Here is a 19,185-nt window from a genome sequence, read left to right as displayed (position 1 = left end):
GGAAAACAGACAACAGAAGCAGACCTACAATGGCATCCCATCTCACTCAAATAAAAGCTAAAGTTGTTTCAATGACCTATGCAAGCCTATATGATCCACAACTCCTAAACATGCCAGATACCTCTTTCCTCTTTGCTCACTCACCTCTAGCCACACTGACCTACTTGCTGTTCCTCTCACATACCATGTGCACGCTTATCTCAGAGACTTTCCCTGGTTATCTCCCTCCAACTTATCTATCTATATACTTCCTCCTTCAGCTCCTTTAGATCTTAGCTCATATGTCCTCATCTTAATGAGGCTTCCCTGACCAATCTATTGAAAATGAAATCTTTCTCCTAAGGTTGCCCTTTCTGGCTCATTTTCCTGCTTTATTTTCCTCCATAGCATTTGATGACATCCACATAGACTATATATTATTTTCTTTGTTTTATTTTATAGTTTGTTTTTCCCTATCATAATGTAAGCTCTTTGAGGGCAGGAAACTTTACCTGTTTGGTTTGCTCCTATATCCACAATGCCTAGAATAGTGTCTGATGCCCAGGAGATACTCAATATAGATTTGTAGAATGATTAAATGAATGCTTATATGTAAAGTGCTTAGGACAGTGTGTGACTTATAGTAATCACTTAATAAATATTAATTATTATAACCAGTATAAAAAGGATAGAATGTTTAATTGACAGATATGGGTTCTAATTCTGGATGACTTTTTGTCAAAGTAGGTTCTAGCAGTGAACTAATTCATAAACTAATGAGTTCTGTGAAAATTATTTTACTTGTAAGGGAAGGAATTGCTAACACTTCCCTTTTCCACAGAGGCATAAAGAATTTGATTTTCTACTATTCTCCATGATAGAAAGAAAGAGGTTCAATTTCTATGGCAGTGACTTTTAGGATGAAAATATTGTAAGGCTTTGAAAAATGGAGGTACAAGTGGGACCAATGACAGAGATCAATATAACTCTACAAATATGTGGTCTATTTTCAAATTCACAATCCATGGGTTTTCCCCAGACAAGTTCCCATACAGATGGCACTCACAGCATTTCCGTTTTCAATCCAGGTGATGATGGGGACAGGGATGCCTGTTGCTGTACAGCGCAGAGTCACAAAGGAGCCAAAGGTGACATTGTGGGATTCAGGAGCCCGTAGGATTCTGGCAAAAACTGTTAGGAAAGCAGAAGTAGTGAGTGATGCTCATATAGGAAATGTTCTGCTTAAAATTCCTCCATCTTCTCTCTGTCATAAAGATAATACCAAATGCCATATCCTAACTTCTAAGCCATTTATGCTATGATCTTACATTTCCCGCCACTCTGGAACATGCCAAGCTTACTCTCAACTTAGGAGCTTGTCCATGCTGTCCACTGGCCTAGAGTACTCATCTCCTAGGTGTTCATGTGGAAGGTTCCTTGTATTATCCAAGTCTCCTTTAAGTGACATTTTCCCAGAAAGGCCCTCTTTGATCACTTGACATAATGTGTAATCCTCTCCCCATTCACTTTTTCATCATCCTGTTTTATTGTCTTTGCAGACCTTACTACTATCTGAAACTATTTTTTGTGTGTTGTCTGTCTCCCTCCAGTAGATTGTGAGTTCTAAGCAACCAGAAATCTCGCCTGTTTGGTTCAGTACCTAGAAGAGTGCCTGGCCAAAGTAATAATGTTTAAAAGAATTAATGAAATAATTAATGCTTTATACCTTCAACTGTATTGTGGTGGGAGGAAAGACAAAATCTGTCAAATTTTTCAGAATATGAGATGAGCATACTAGGCCAAAAAAAAAAGAAGAAGAAGAAGAAGAAAAGGAGTATTTTAGGCAAAGTGTGAACAGGCAAGTGAATAATTTATATATTTTTTTTCCTGAGGCTGAAACCCCACTGATTAAATATAAGTAAGTTCTTTCGACCTGAGAAGAATTTTACTATAATTAAAGAGTGGAAATGAGGCTCAGAGTGTACAATATATCAAAGGTTACTTAGAATCATAGAATCACTAACCTTAGAAAAGGCTTTGGAGATAAACTAGATACCTGCTCTTATTTAAAGATGTAGAAACTAAATCCAAGTTAATTTAAGATGCTTTCCGAAGATGATATAACCGATGGATGAGAAACCTGAACTCAAGTCTTCTAGCTTCAAACCCATTTTCTTTAAACTATTGTGGAATTTTTTAAATTGCCCATTACACTATAAATATAATATTTTATGCACTTGCCTTTTCCCCCCCAGGACTTAAGTACAGAACACAATATTAGACTAGGAAACCCCAGTTCACACAATGCTTTTAAGCTTAATTCTCCTAGTTAATTGAAATTCATAGAGTCTGGATTCTAAAGGAAAGTACGAAGGAGATAGTGAATACTGGACAGAAGATGTACAGGACAAGGATAGATGAAGTTCAGAGCTGTGTTAGAAGTTGGTCTGATTTTTGAATGCCTCTTAAAAAGAATTACATAATTCAAGAAATATAGGATGATATGATTGTTTGACAACTGGATGCTTTTTGCAGATTCTAGTTTCAGATTTGCAGGTTCAGATTAATTCAACTTTCTATCTTTTGACATTGAGGATTCTAAGGAATCTAGAAGAGCATGCTAGGAATACAAATGTTGGGCCCAAAAGCCAGGAGAAAGGAGAAGCATGGAAGATGCCAACTTCAAGGCAATGAGTGGTTTAAAAGAAAAAAAGCCGATCAAGTGTTTAAAATACAGCTGAATATGCACCTCCCCTCCAAAAAAAAAAAAAAAAAGAGGCTAATTTTAAGTAAGTCCTGGGGTCTACTTACCAACCTACAAAAATTAAAGGGTTGAGAAACATGTTAAACAGCACTGTTGAGACACAATTCAATCAAATCCAGAATATAGACAATTCAGCAGAGCAAATTATTTAGTTTCCTCAACACATAAATGGCACCAGGGGAGAAAAAAGAAAAGGGAACAATTATAGATTGAAAAAGACTTAAGAGGCATAAACCCAAATATAATACGTGGGTCTTGTTTGGGTTCTTTTTAACAATTCAGATGTAAACAGACATTTTTTAGACAATAAGGTAAAAAAGTACACAGTACTGGTAATAAATGGTATTAAGAAATTAGTGCTAATTGGGGCTGGGTGTGGTAATGAGAATGGTAACATAATTATGTTTGTTTTTTAAAAAAAGTCCTTACACTACATGTGGATTGATTGAATTAGTGTATTGGGATTTGCTTGAAAATAAAGCAGGAGCAAAAAACAGTAGTGGACTAGATGAAACAAAAATGGTAGACTGTTGATCATTGTTGCTGTTGGGTAATCAGAACATGGAGAATTTACTGTATTATTGTGTCTACTTTTTTGTAAGATTGAAAATTTCATAACATTAAAATTTTTAAAAATTGCAATGGAGCTTACACCATAGCTCCAGAAAAACATGTGATGGGACACATATTTCTGCCATTGAAATAGCATAAGTTCTAGAAAACTTAATACCTGAAGAAAGGTATGTTTCTGAGGAGAAACATTTGGCAGAGGTAACAGTCCTAAGAGCTTCAGAAATACCCATGACAGTTTTAGATCAAACTGATTCTAAATTGAAACAAAATATGAGACTCAGGGAAAATTTTCCATAGCAGACAATATTTGCAGCATGGCAAATTCCATAGCAAGAAGAGTGGCAATTGCTGTTGTGGTTGGTATGGTTGGCTCCAAGAGCGAGTGACCTGTGTAGTCCCACAGGGTGCCGTGCTTAGGGGACCCCATGCTTCGTTTAATTTTCTGCTGTCCACATTCTGAAATTATTAGTGATTTTGGAACTAGGGGCCCTGTATCGTCATTTGTACTTGATTCACAAATTATGGAGCAAGTCTCAGTCGTCAAGGCTAAAAAAAAATGCTCAAAGGTGAAGTGGTAAATAAAAAATTATAAATATGTTAGTTGGGTATGAAGGAAGAATCAACTAACATTAGGTGACAGAGACTATCCCTATTGGATATTCTAAATTTCTCAAGAAGACAAGCCAGCTAGGAGGCAGTGTACATTTCCTCCAGAGTGACAAACATGATGTCCCATCTGATCTCCTGATAGGAGATTTTCCCCCATTTTGATCTAAGTTCACAGGCTGTGGACCCTTGACAACAAACAGAGACTGTCTGGCATCCTAACAAGGGTGAACCCAGGTAATCTCATCTTTTCCCATGTTTTCTGGCAACAATAGTGGAGACCTAGATTGCACAACATATTTGAGTCCACGTTCGACATTTGGCTGAAATAACTCTTGTAGGGGTTGGGGTTATACTTGTGTTTCCTACATATTTCGAGTGTGAGACTACTGCAGTAATCATCTTATAGGTTCCGCTGTCTCTGAGAAGCTGAAAAAAGCAGGATCCTTGAGAGCCTGGGAGTGAGATATTTCAATCCCATAGGTGCTGTAAAAGTATAGACGGCAGCTGCTGAAGATAGCACTGACTATTCCCTTAAACCTGAATGAGAGCCTGCTGGCAGAAGATGAGAAGAATAAATTAGGGAAGAATAAAATCTAGATTTTTTTTTCTGATTGAATTTATAAAGGCAAGAGTTTTTGTTTGGGGACTTTAAATTCTTCCCGGAAATTTGGTAATGAGGGAGGGTTTATTTCGTTGTAATTTATAGCTTTCTTTGTTTTCATTTTGGCTGGAGTATCATTTGGGCTCATTGCAAAACCTCTGATGATCCATACATATTGCACAAGATAGCTAAGCATAATGTGAGGTGGTAAATAAAAAAATCAATTATCATTCTGGAGTTCAATGTGGCCTAAAACTTAATTTAATACACTGCTCTGTCCCATATCAGAACCTTCTGGGAGGTCCATTGGGAGAATAGGAAGGTACCTCATAGAACTGTTGGAATTCCAGGTGGCTTCTTGAATGTGAGACTATGCTGACAAACTGCTTGTCTCCTTGTCCAAGAAGGAAGGTACACCTTGGCTGACCATGGGTTTCATCATTAAGTCCAGTGAGGTAAGAGGAAAAATACCTCAGGAATTAAAGGAAAGCTGGTCTCTCTTGCACTCCCACATTCATGCCAAAGGATGAAAATAGATACTTGCCCCCTTTTTTCAGTACTGAAAGACGGCTTCTATCCTTCCTGCCAGTTTGCCTCCCTCAAAGAAGATTGCAAATGTCTTTTGTGTTTCAGCTCAAGTGTTTTCTCATCATAATGCTTTCTGGACCCATCTACCAACCCTTGTTTATGTTTCGTCATAGCATTTATCATCGTGTCTTAATTATTGATGTTTGTTTGTTTTTTGGATGTCTCTCCCCCTGGAATGTAATCATCACAAGGGCAGAGCTTGCTTTGTTTATTAACATAGGCTGATTGATAGGTAGATAGACAGATGACAGAGAGAGAAAGAGAGAGAGAGACAGAGAGAGAGACAGAGAGAGACAGAGACAGAGAGAGAGACAGAGAGAGAGACAGAGACAGAGACAGAGACAGAGAGAGAGATCCAGAATCCTGCATGGTAAGCATTCATAAATATTTGTTGAATGAATGAATGAGTGACTCCTCTGGTGAGAGTGGGGGAAAAAACTTGTATATGTTAGGAGTATCTCAGCTCTCTCTAGGCCATCATTCTCCCAGCTACCCTACAAACAAGAGGTTAATGTGTTATATTTAAGTTACCCAGGCCAGAGCATCTCCATTCTACAATAGGGGTGAAAGGTAGAAGAGTGGGGAGGAGCTAAGCAGAATAAGGAAACAGAAATTGTATTAGTCTAATTTGGGGATGAAGGCATAGAAAGCTTTATTTTTCAATCCAGTTTTATTAACAATGAAGCTGATATTTTTATACCCATCTGTATTTGTTATCAGTTCCAAACATTAAAGATGAAGAGATAGTGAAAGAAATTCTACCACATTTATCAAACATTAAAAACAATAAAGCCAGATGCAATTAAAAATAAATGCCAGATTAACCTCCATGAATAATAACGCATCTGAAATAATAAACTTACACATAGTTCAATAATAAATTCCCATTATTTTAGTGGTAGCCACAAGCTAAAAATATATTCTAGGTCATCAATTTTTAAAGTAATACGATATGTTTCATATCAAGTAAAACTTCCATTGAATATCCTTATTTGCATTTTATTGACATGAAAGACAATGTAAAAGAGTTTTTTTTTTTTTTTAAGTGTTTTTGTTACATAAATAATCTGCTTAATAGAAGGGGAATTAGTAATCTGGAAAATGTTTATAACTGTTTTGATATGGATTTTTAAAGAAAAAAAATTATCAAATCTTCTTTCAATAGATGGTCTTATTCGTCATTCTCCAACTCACTGTGAGCTCTTTCCAACTTGCTTTCCTATTGTTCATCTGCAACGTGGAAAACAGACACGGGCCATCTATTTATCCCTGTGTTTTCTCTCACAGTATTTATGAGTTTTGGCTTTTAATTTCTCTTGGGTGAGTTTACAATGCTAACTGCAGGTTGAGAATCTTATATTCAAAATTGGGCTTAAACAGCCAGTGATTTCAAAGTTCTTTATAGTATAACCATGTTATATTTCTCTCTCTCCATTTTTTTCAAAGCACTATCAAAGACATAAAACATTTTATTATTAATTATCATTTTAAGAGGTAATCTGAATTTGTAACGAGGGGATAGAAATATTATCCACGCTGAAATGATTCTGGTGGTGTAATGAAGGGAAAGCTTAATGGGCAGGGGATCCAAATTAAGTCCTGAAATTAATGAGCAGTTTGGCTTGAGATGAATAACCTCTCTTCTCTTAGTAAAGGAATATGATGATAGGAACACTTAAAGTCCCTTGTAAATTCTGTTTCTGAGCAACAATTTCAAAGGACACAATGAGCTCGCATGGATTTTATTTTCTCTTGTTCTTTTCTTTCTTTCTTGTTTTCTAGTTTCCCTTAAAGAGATTTTAAAGCTTACTTGATTTAAACCAACAATGACTGAGAGGGGTAAATTGAAAACAAACACAAACAAAATCTAAACTAAAAAAAAAATCACACAGGAGCAAGTAAAATGATTTTATCTAAATTTAGCTGTACTCAGCCTGTTTAGAAATAGGGAAACATCTGAAATACCTTATTTGAGTTCCTAAGATAAAGAGGTGCTGTTTCAATAATAGCCTAAGGTTTATTCCTGGAGCCAAACTACATTATATAAGAATTTGTGAATTTCATCCAAAACTATAAAAATTTAGGTTAGAACAGCCCAAAGTTCGACTCTTAATTGGGATGAAGGTGCTTTCTTGGAAGGAAAACTCTTGTTCTATAGTAGGTTTTTTTCCCCAAACAAACTTGATTTCTAGCCACCATATATATATGTGTGTACAATTAAAATTAATTTAAGTGTGATTGATTTGGTTTGGTTTAGAGCAATTGCATAATACTTGTCCTCTTGAAGTAATAACAATAAAAACCTAATCTGACACCTTGACATTTTTACATTCCTCCAAATATTGTAATACCCTTCCCTGCAAAAGAATAAATAAATAAAATAAAAGGCTTTTAGTCAAAAAGGTAACTTTCTTTTCCAATCTAGGTGAGATTTATATTCTCACCTAGATTTATGTCATTTCACTTTGTTTGCATTTTCAGAGGTTGGCATACCAAATTTAAACATTTCTGTCAACTCAATCTTTTCGTAATAAAAGTCAATGGTCAATAAGTATATTATAGAACAAAGCAGCCCATCTGATAACACTGTTAAATGCTGACTGAATATTCCCCATACATCATTTGTTAATTCCAAACAAAATAATGGCACTTAGAATTGTTCATAAGGTCAGTGGAAATAATTGAATAGAACCATACATTTAAAAAGAAGCAGTGCAGAAAGAAAAAAAAATACCTTTGTTATCTTGCTCAGGTTCACTTTCTTCTATTAATAAAAACAAGACCAAACAAATACAATAGACACACAAACAACAACAACACATCATGAAAAGGAAAATCTTGAATATCAGTTGTGCAACAGGATTAATTAGAATCTGCTTGTTTCTTATATAAAAAAAAAAACCCAAAAACCCAAATGCAATCAAAGGAAACTACAGACCTTTTAAAAGCACACTATTAGAAGACATAAAATTTCAAATTATTACTTTGAGTCAGACAGTAAGTACTACACAGAAAAATAAACTACAGCATACCCAACAACATAGCTTATTCATGCATTTTTGTTTTAATGTTGACAATTGCCCTTTCTTTCAAGGCAACAGACTGCCTACCAGTCTTATAAATTGTGTTTTGCCTTGTTAGCTTGGCTTCTCCTCTTACAAGGCCCTGCTGTGAAGTCAGTGATGTTGAATCTGGGATCTCAGCTATCATTTCTATGGCAATAGACTCATGTTGTGGTAACAGAGGATTAGGGGTTTTCTGCAGAACAGAGCCTGTCACCAACAGAGAGTCTCTCCTCTGTTTCAACTCCTAGAGGCTGCTTGGGGACAGAGAGAAACAAACTGTCATCTTCTAGGAAAGTACCAGTAAAGCAAGCTACAAAGAAAAGTATAAAAATGTCTAAGTTGGGTATACAGAATTGAGATTTTATAAATTTTTTTAAAATCCTAGAAGAGATAACAGTTAATTGTTCTAAAGTGTTTAATATAGGTATGTCAGATGTAGGTCCCTCATAGAGCTCTATTTTTGGGGGGAGGGAAGGTTAATTTGTTCACATCAATTTAGACTTTTCTTGAAATTAGTGGTAAGCTAACTGCAACATGTTTATAAGTATGAAATAGCAATGCTATTGTTAACTACTTTTAATAATAAGACATTTGCATAGTTCTTCACAGATTAAGGATATTTTCACACATCATACATTATCTCGTTTAACCCTGACCATATCCCTGTGATTGACTATAACTGATATTATTCAGCCCATTTTTCAGACAAGGAATCTGAGACTCACAGATTTGTTGCAGGTGCAGAGCCAGAAATTTTCAGTCATCAAGTCACCTGTTCGACCCAACATCCTAGTGAGAAGGCCTCATTTTTACACTTACCACCCAATCCTATTTAGACTTCATTCTCTCTGAAATTTTCCTACCTCTACCAACCAAGTCAGTGGCACATTTTTATTTTAAGTATCAAGGTCAAAGACTACTTAAAACTTCTGTGAACAAAAAAAGGGGCTATGTAATAAACCTGACCAAGCTCAGCGACCGAAAGTAACCACACAGGATGGTCTGATCATAAATTCCTAACTGGGCAGGCTGTGGTGGGTGGTCACGTCTTAGGCCTACAGCTTCCTTAGCAAAGGTCAGTCTTTACCTTAAGCGAGCCCTATTCACAGTTCTTATGCATCCAGGATAACATATCTTTGAAACATCAGAGTAATTTTCTTTCTAGACCCCTCAAATGCAGGCACCAGAAAACAAGACCACCAGAGCATGAGACTACAGAACCCCTCATTGTTGTCTTGTTCCCCGAATACTATCTGCTGTAAATGTTCATTTTTAAAACTGTCCTGTACCCACCAATGTAAAAGAAATACGTATTTCTTCATTTTGCTTTTTATCCAGTCCTAGAGACTTCCCCACTTTGCTTTCTCTTATCTCCTTAATCCACCACCAATGGTTTTCATGTATCTTCCTTAACGTGTTCTCTTTTGATTCTAAATGCAAGAAAAGAAATAAAAAACTGCCATTCTCCAGAGCGTTTTCTCAGTCCATTGAGATCTTGCATCTGGGCACATCCTCAAAAATTTGGCTCAAACAAACTTATAAGACTTTCCTATAGGTTTAGAGTTCTTTCGTTGATACTCCTAAATGGAATATATTTATGATTAAAAGCTGATGAAGAGATTATCTGTCAAATGTAGCTCTAAATAAAGCAATTGTTTTTTACAACATCTCTGACAGTATCTAGTAAAGCATTAGTATTAGAAATATAAGTTTTTTCCCATAGTTATAACTGGTCATTGGGACACTTAAAAACTGCAGAGATTCTCTGTAACACAGACCTTAATCATAAGAAATGAACGAAAGTCCGTGGTTGGACGAGATTAGGCCTGAAAAACTGCTTTTGAATGTCTTTGAGTTGGGCATATCTTTCTGGTTCGTCAGCACAGTTGTGCTTATTTCCCAGCTTGAAGAAAATCTGTATGTTTTCAACAGCAAAGTTACTATTTCAAATGGCTGAGATGGGCATAGGACTCTTACAGGAAGTGTCTTATTCCCTGGCTGCTATATCTCAAAAGTTTCATTCTCCTGACGTTGAAGGGCCTCAGTAAATTTTGAGAATCATATCACTCATCATTTTCTGCTCTTACATTACTCTTTTTAGGGTACTGGAGCAAGTGCAGGTAAATTCTGAGACTCTTTTCAATTTTGCTTCTGGCATCTTTATTTTACTGGGCTGTACTCAAAGTATACTCTGAGGACAAAGCTGATTTTCTTTCGCTATTTTTCACTTTGTTGTTATTGTTGTAAGTATTGTTCATTTTGCTTGATTTGTTTGGAATTCAAAGAAGTGCAAAGTTTTGAAAGAATTACACCCATTTCCTCCAGATATATAGGACTAATCGAAGAGCTGAAAGAATGTCTAAGATGTGCCATTTTCCCAGGATGAGGCTTAGAAATTTTACCAGAAATTACATTTTCATATATAGACTCTCAAAATTCCTTTCCATGCATAAATGCAAATACACATGTCTATGCATACATATTTATATATGCTTATGTATTAATATACACACACAAGTACACACATTCACACACAATTGTGGTTACTTTAAGTTAGCGAGAATAATGCAAGCATAATCTGCAACATCTATTTAAGCTTGAGTACCCTCATTCAGTGTATGAGATTGTCATTTCGAGATCAAAACGTAGCCCTGGTTTTTCCATATATTCTTCTTGCCTAGACTACTATGATCCCTCTTGACTTCTGAACTTACTGTTATATCACTTATCAATTTTTAAATTTTCCACTTCATGGTCTTTATTACCATTTGATTGCTAAATTCTCATTTAACTGCTTTATGTGTCATGCATTTGTGGTCTTGTCTCCCAAACCGATTTGTAATCTCCTTTGGCGAGTGGGGGAGAAGCAGCACACCATACTTTACTTCTGTTGTGTTTTTTTCGCCCCCTTAATTCAGCACAATCTCTTAGGAAAAAAAAAAAAGTTAGATTAGTGATGCATTTTCCCTCTCTGCTTTCTTGGGATTGTTCAGTAGAACATTTAGAAGAGGGAATCAGAGACTTCTCTCTTTGGAATAATCTGAGTTATAATCAACATCCAAATTAAATACTATATTCATCATTTCCTTGGACATTTTGATTTATGGAAAACTTAGTACTATCACAACAACCCATTTTAAACAATTGTTTTGTAATTTTTAAAAAGAATATGCTCTAAATCAAAATGAAACCAGTCTCCTTATAATTAATTACTACCCATAAGACTTAGTTCCTGCTTGTATCCACTGGACAACAAAAAATTTATCAAGTATTTTTCCAAGCTTGCTAGCCTCAGTTCACCATCCTGATCGCCTACTTATGAATCTCTTATCTTATTTACACTCTTATTTGAACTTATCTGGAACTGAAAGTAAAATACACATAGAGTCTCATAGATTTAAAGAATGCAAGACTCTAAATTCTCTACTTCTATGAATATAAATTTGCATAAGTTTTTATTTGCAGCCATATAATAATACAGTTGGGTCATTGCGAATCATGAATTTCATGATTTTATACTTGCTCTTGTCTCCCCAATTTTGAACATGAGTGTGAGTAAGAAAGAGAGAGTATGATATGGTTCTAAGAAAGATAAAATAAGTTTTTTCTACTCAATTCACTGTATTAGTTGATCGGAGAAGAAATTTAGTGGGAAAACGTATACAGGAGAAGGAAAAGTCATCAAGGTTTTCTGAAAGAAATACAAAGAATACATTTAATAAAATTATACTGGTCATGTAGACCTTGTGGAGAGAAAGAAAACCAAAGCAGAAAACGAGCAGAACTGTGGGACAATTTGCATTCTTTTGACTGTAGAAGTGAGGAGTGCCAAGAAGATAATAGGAATTTAGCTACCTAAAGTTGAAGTCTCATGGAGGCTGAAATAGCACATTTCTTGCTCTTCATAGGATGGCATTGTTTATAATTTTCTTCATAGTCAATATCTTAAAGAAATCTGTAACCATCTGGTACTCTAAGAATACCATTCTAGGGCTTTTTCTAAGGACATACTCAGAAATTGAGAAATTAAAATCAAATAAGATCATTTCCTTACAGTTATACACAATACCCTTACAATAGTCTAGGCAGGCAGATCTGGATTTGAATTCTCACTCTATTGCTTATTAGCTGTTTGATCTGGGTTACTGCTTAATTTTTCTGAACTTCAGTTTCTTCATGCAGAAAATGTAGATATCAACTTCCAACTCATAGAATTATGGAGAAGATGAAATGAAACAATTTGTATAAAGCAGTTAATATGGCAACTAACACACATCTAAAAAGTATTTAAGGCTAATTTTGAAACCAGGTCTTCTAGCTCATTCTCTCTATCTCTCCCTCCCTCCCTCCTACACTCCCTCCCTCTCTCTCTCCTTCCTTCCTTGCTTCCTTCCTTGCATCCTTCTTTCCTTCTTTCTTTCTATCTATTTCTATCTCTAGATTATCTTCCTAACTCATGAAAGCTATTCCTCCAACTGTCTTTAAAGGAAAGGGTTTTTAAACTTTTATTTTATTTTTTAATTTCAATCTGCGTTAGCTGGCTACATTCCAGATTTGATCATGTTGAATACCCTTTTTGGAGGCGTTAAAAGATTGTGCTTCAATCGATTCCTTAATTATCTGAGAAGAGAGGAATCACTCTGTAGAAAAAGAAATCAATTTTTCAGATCCTGTTACTAAAACATAGATGTTAATTAATACTAGATTGTTTGACTCTGTAAATGGGCTACATTTGTCTTATCTAGCATCCTATTTTAGGCATTGTTGAGTTAGAGATGCCTGATAGAAGACAAGCATCACAAACTACAAAAAAAGTCGTTTTAACTGTTTTTATTTTTTACTTAAAAAAAAAAAAAGAAATCACATTGCAGTTCTGTGATATTTGGTTTATGAACTGATTTTTTTTTCTAATTATTAAAGAAAAACCCAATATTTATAATGACTGACCTAAGTCAATACCTGGTTTTTCTTTCCTGACTTCTTGGTAGCTAAAGCAAACAAACCTGATCCTGGTATGCTGCCACCGTTTACATTTCTGTCCTCTTTGAAGCTGATTTATACTCAAGGAGGTTTATCCCCTGTGGCTCCATCTCTGAGGGAGTCAGAATGCAAGCTCCCTTAGAAAACATACACGACACCCTCACAGCCACGCTCAAAGTAAGGTTTGCCTGTCTCTGTGACCTCATGATTCTCTCAAGTGGCTTGGGTTGGGAATATTTCTGTGACCTTTGGGAGAATAATATTTTTCTAGCTTGTAAATATGGGTGCTGAATAATGACTACAAGAATGAAGTGTTTACCAACTAATTCAGACAAGAGTCATCCTGAGTTAACTTGTTTTTATTTTGGCCTCAGATTTAGATAGAGCAACTATTTAAGCATAGTTTTGTTAAAATCATTCTGAAAATATATTAGGAGTTTAACCATAAGCCAATAAAAAAAGTTAGACTTCAGTTCTGATTCACATTTTTCATTCTTTCTTTCTTTTTTTTTTTTAAAGTCATTTTCTGATTTTAATGGAGGGAGATGGCTAACCTGCTTAATTACCAGGACAGAAGACTTTCTTAGTTTACCTTTTTAAAAGGTTTTTATTCTGAAATAATCTGAAATTTACAGAAGAGTTGCAAGATAGTATAGAGAGTTTCCATGTAGCCTTCATTCAACTTCCTCTATTATTAACATCTTATAGAATCATAGAACATTTATCAAAATCTTACTTTACTTCCAAATAATATTGTTTACTCACTCTCATGAAAAGGAAGATACCTGAAGTTGAAGTTTATTAAAAACCAGGATTTTAAAATTTTAATTATTTTTATTTTATGTATTTTTTTATTTATCTGGGAAAAGAAACAGCAGTCATAACTTTAATCTTAAGTGACACCATAGTATCTTAGTTGTTCAAAGTGGCTTGGATTGGGAACATTTCTGTGGCCTTTGAGAGGGGATTCCAGATACCCAGATAGGGCCATAGGCCTCCAAACTGCATTTTCTCATGCTGAGGAGAGGGTAGATACATACTCCCCATTTAAAAATGATGTCCAAGAAAGGATACCATAGAGTATAATCTCAGTGTTAGCCGTTGAGTCAAATCTCAGCTCCTTCTGGTTTTTATAATACCACTAATAGACACTGTCTCAAACTCTCCAGTCTTTTTACTCCCTGGTTATGCATGAGTGTCAGCCTGGGTTTGTATGATCCAGCTGCATTTTTCCCTCCTAAAGCGTGATATGATCTGAACCATGAGCTGGTTGCTATTCATCAATCAAAGCCCTCTTGGACCTCACCTCTCTGAAGCTTTCCCTGACCTCTCACTATCTCCCCTGTCCTGTGTATGTATCCTGCACAGATTTCTATCATTGCAAATATGCTGGACTTTAATTATTGTAATTATTTGCTTGCATGTCTATATTCCTCACTAAGTTTGAAAACTTTTCAAGAAATAAACCATATCTTTGTATCTTTAGATGTTACCTTATTACATGAAATATAGTAGGCACTAAACAAATGAATAAATTTGAAGCTATCCTAACATTTACCTTACTAATTGTGGATAAGCTAACTTTTTTCTTAAATTTTTAAGCTTCAACTGGAATAAAGACATTGCAAGTAGAAATCCTTAAGTCGATGTTTCTCAAAGTGTGATTCATAGACTACCTGCATAAGGATTATTTGGGAAATTGTTAAAAGGCCTTAACACAGACCTATTAGTTCTGAATCTCTGGAAAATGCATCTTGGTGCTATGCCTTTAAATAAGATCTGAATTGATGTTTGAGAACTACTACCTTGAAGGAAAAGTTCCATTAATCTATCAACTTTGTTATTTCCATTTCTTTCCATGGAAGTTTTGAAGTGAGTATAATCAATGATGTGACAATAAATTAAATGAAATAACACATTAGTGTCAGGGAAAAAGAGAGTTTGAGTTGGTTTAGAGTAAGAGATACTATGACTAAGCTTCAAATTAGATTCTGAGATACATGCCAGGTAGCACAGAAAATGAGGTAAAAGAAAACAAACAGTTTTCACTATAAAAAGGAAAACAACATGCCAGTTTCTCAGAAGAGACTGTTCCCTGGGCCCCAGCACTAAATTTTTAAAGCAATTTCTCACTGGAGATTTACTTCGGAGCAGTGAGTGATGGAATGATCAATATTTTCAATAAGATGTTTGCCAAATAGTTGTTTTCTTAGTGAGTAAAGTATGATGTAAGCTTGGGAGACACACTAAGGTTGCCGTGACTTTCATGTTGTTATACTATTTTTTTTTTTTTTGGACAGGTTGACTTTCAACAGCTCCCTTCTAGCTTTTCAGTAAAGGCACATCTTCACACAGCTTCTTAGATAAGCTGCCTTAGATCACTCGTCACAGTGGGGCCAAAGCAAAGTTATAATCTCTAACAAGCACCAAGAATTCAGGTGCAAAGCATTGCTGATCGAGGGTAGATTTATGTTCTTTGGAAACGAGAGGAGCAGTTGGTAAGGTTGACATTCTATTTATGAAATTTGAGAAGTCTAACCAGTAACATTCTCTGGGGAGAAGTCACCCAGCTCTATAACAATGTAAACAACGAACGACAATACCAACAACAGCCAATATTTGTCAAAGAGCTACCATGTGGACACTAGATACATGTTATCTTAGTCCATTTTAAGAACTCTATGCTCTAAGTGATATTGCCCCCATTTCACAAATGAGGAAATCCACTTTTAGAGGTTAAGTAAATTATCCAACCTCACATAACTAGTAAGTGGCAGAGTCAGGATTAACGCCCAGGTTTATCTGATGCTAAAGCATGTGAATGCTCCAGAGTGCTGATTACACAGCATAAATATAGACAAAGGAAAGACTCAAGAATGGGGTAATGGAAAGTGTCTTAGTCTTGGAATCACGAAATCCAAGCTCCTTGCTAACTTGAGTAAAGGAATATTTCTGGTCTCACGTTTCCTTATCTGCAAAGTAAGGGATTGAGCTATGTGACTTATAGGACCCCTCCAATTTAAAGTCTACGGTTCCTCTTCTGACAGGATGAAAGTTAATAAAAATCAACTCTATTTTAAATAAAAATTTAGTTTTTGAACTCTGTGTTGCTTCTACCACAAAGATAAAAATGACACATGGAATAAAGAGCTATAATTGTCTTCACAAGCATTTAATTGCTTTTGTTGCACAGAAGTTACATTACTCCTAGAACGAACATTGATTATTGTTAGTTGAGTGATTTCTCTGTGTCAAGCACTCTTGTAAGAGCCTTCAGTATATTACCTGTTTATCCTCCTACAATTTATGAGGTAGAACGTATTGTTAATCTCATTTTACAGGTGGAGAAAGTGAGGCACAAGTTACACAAGTGGTAAATGGCAGAGGCAGGATTTGAACTCACGTAGTTTGCTCTAGACTCTGGAGCCCAGGTAATTTTCTTGATTCTAGAGTCCATGTTATTAACCAGTATGTTAAGTTCCCTGCAAAAACTCATGCCTGTATATTCATGGAACCATATTCATTCATGGAAATAAATATACTAATTAGAAATTGAAAGTAATATATTTGATTTCTGAAGGAGTAATCAAATTCCAAACTCCTATAGAGTTCTAATGGCTTTCCGTGATATTTTTGCACGATTCAAAATGGTTACATTTTGAAAATAGGCCTTGTGATGGCATGGCCTTCTCTCTTGCACAGTACCTGGAAAATCACTCAATGAATCTTTGTTGGATGAATTAATGCATTAAAAAGAAAAAACTATTTTTCCTTTTTGGTACATATATGTCTGTACTTGTGCATCTCATTTTTAATAACTAAAAAGTGAAAATAAAATCTTACTCTAATTAGAGTGGGCATATTTCACGTCACAAGATCTCATTTTAAATAACGTCAACATTATATTAAACAATTCAATTATCTTAAACAGTTTAAGACAAATCTTCTTAAAGACATTTTCTTCAAATCTGCCTAACTAATCCTTAATCTGAACTATTATCTATTCAGTGCTATAGTCATTATAAAACTTTTTTTTCCTTAGAGACCTTTACTGACAACTCTTCAACCAAAGGACCACTTTACCATTGTTTCTCAAAAGTACTACAGAACGTTTTAGATGAGGATGCAACATAATAACCCCTTTCAGTCAGAACAATGGGTCAAACTCTTCTTTTAGAGCATGCACCCTAATAATTTAGTAGGCTTAATTTCCCCTTGATAGCCCTCAGGGGTATCAAAGGTTTATGCCTTTTTGTTTGTTTGTTTGTTTGGCTTTTAAATGCAAAATGTACTCATGACAGCAAATCAAACCTGTTAGTGGCATCAAAAAGTAGAATTGATGCCGGGAACGGGACCACTGCAAATTTTATTAAAATTGCAATCACTGAGAGCACAGCACACATGGGGGTTTTAAATACCTCTCTCTGTGGCATTTGTCATATTAAGAGCTGTAGCATAAACAAAGGAAAAAAAAAACAAATATTATGTAAATATGACATGATCACTTCCACTATTCTAGATGCAGTAAGGAAATCTGATCACTAGGAAAGAAGACAGCCAGACGTCTAATATTTTTGAAACCAGTCCTCATCTCTTATAGTTATATCTATTGATGTTTGCCTATATTTAGTGATTTGTTTTGATCTTTTGTCTTGTATACTGCATATGTCTGCAAAAATTCTTGAAAAATGCCTCTGATTGACCTGGTCAGTCCTAAAGTTACATAGTGAAGCCTTTCAGATTGCCAGCTATGGACTGGCAGCACTCAAGTCTCCTGACAATGATGGAGACTCAGGTACTGTGGCCAATCAAATTTGTCAAATGGCTGACTTTTTATCCTCACTCCCCAAAATGTCTCTCCCAAGTATTGACACAGTGTTCTGCTTTGGAGGCTCCTAGCAAATGGGAAGTTGTTTAAACTTTGGGGAAACATAAGATAACACTCTACCTGGAAGGGCTCTGTTCTTGTTCTTCTCTGCTCCTAGGACTTTGCTTTGTACTGGTTTTGACCCACCACTTCCCACTGGTATTGCTGACTGAGACCCTCCCTTGATTCTGCTTCACTTTTGCCCAATCTTTTCCTTAATGGCTTAAAACTCCAAGGTTAAACGAGGTAATAGAAAATGCAATCAACAGGGAGGCCCATACTTTCCAGCATCCATCTCTTTTAATTTGGGTCTCAAGTATTCCATACTCAACCAATTTCTATACCCAAAGCAGGATTCTGAATGTACTAAGATCCACACTCAGCTCCAAACAAATAAATCATTTCATAATAAGTAAATCAAAGAATATAAAGAAAATATAAAAGACATAAGTAAGAGTATAAGGGAAATGTTAAAAAATGAGATATTTATAAATTTTTAAGTGGATCTTTTCCAATGATTAAAAAACTCCTAACAATGACTTCTCTGTCTATAAAACAAGAAGAATTAACACTATCATAGTAAAAGCATTTAATTTCTGTGATGTAGTATTTATTAAGCACTTTTTAAAAAGGGACGATGTTCCCCTAATCAAAAACAAAAAGGAAAATCAGAATCTTGCATGTGAGAGGTCATCTAAAGCCTCCGTGATATGATGGCAACCTGTCCTTGAAAACTCTAGCTCTACCACTGAAATCGTCACATTCTATTGTCTTGTCATTCTGCTACTGTCTATCTTCCTGGCCTGTAGAGTACTCAGAAGAAAACTGTTTCAGTAAAGAGACATAAGAGAAACAATATGGATCTTGCTTTGGATACACACCATACCTAACAGAACATGAAGCAGATTGGAGTAAGAGACAAGACTCTTGACTTAGAAGAGAATTCCTTCTATAGGGCACTGAAGAGTCATTTTGTCTCTATTTTCAATCTAACAAAATTAATATGGAGCAAATATAAGTGTTTAGGGGGCTACATGGAATCATGTTACTGAACAGGATGCTTTTATTTCTAATTAAAAGAAATAATCTCAAGCAGAAGGAATATTTCTAGTTAAATATAAGGAAATCTTTATGAGCCAAAATTGATTTATCTTTGTTT

At 35.3% G+C, this 19,185-nt stretch overlaps 1 protein-coding gene across 6 annotated transcripts in view; it reads right to left on the bottom strand.

Moving 5' to 3' along the window:
* Positions 1-19,185, bottom strand: part of MUSK (muscle associated receptor tyrosine kinase) — an 83,103-nt gene that overhangs the window by 39,433 nt on the left and 24,485 nt on the right. For 3 of the 6 annotated variants that reach the window (XM_006906093.1, XM_025041267.1, XM_025041268.1), the window contains exons 6-7: positions 7,849-7,878; positions 1,046-1,170 (exon numbers count right to left, since the gene is read on the bottom strand). In XM_006906093.1, coding sequence (XP_006906155.1) covers positions 1,046-1,170; positions 7,849-7,878 — 155 coding nt within the window. The remainder of the gene's footprint in view (positions 1-1,045; positions 1,171-7,848; positions 7,879-19,185) is intronic. The other 3 variants (XM_006906092.1, XM_006906094.1, XM_025041269.1) reach the window with 1 other exon arrangement.

The sequence above is a fragment of the Pteropus alecto genome, unplaced genomic scaffold, assembly GCF_000325575.1.
Source record: "Pteropus alecto unplaced genomic scaffold, ASM32557v1 scaffold111, whole genome shotgun sequence".
NCBI classification, from domain to species: domain Eukaryota; kingdom Metazoa; phylum Chordata; class Mammalia; order Chiroptera; family Pteropodidae; genus Pteropus; species Pteropus alecto.
The sequence above is the reverse complement of the archived record's forward strand: the minus strand, read 5'-3'. Positions and strand labels throughout refer to the sequence as shown.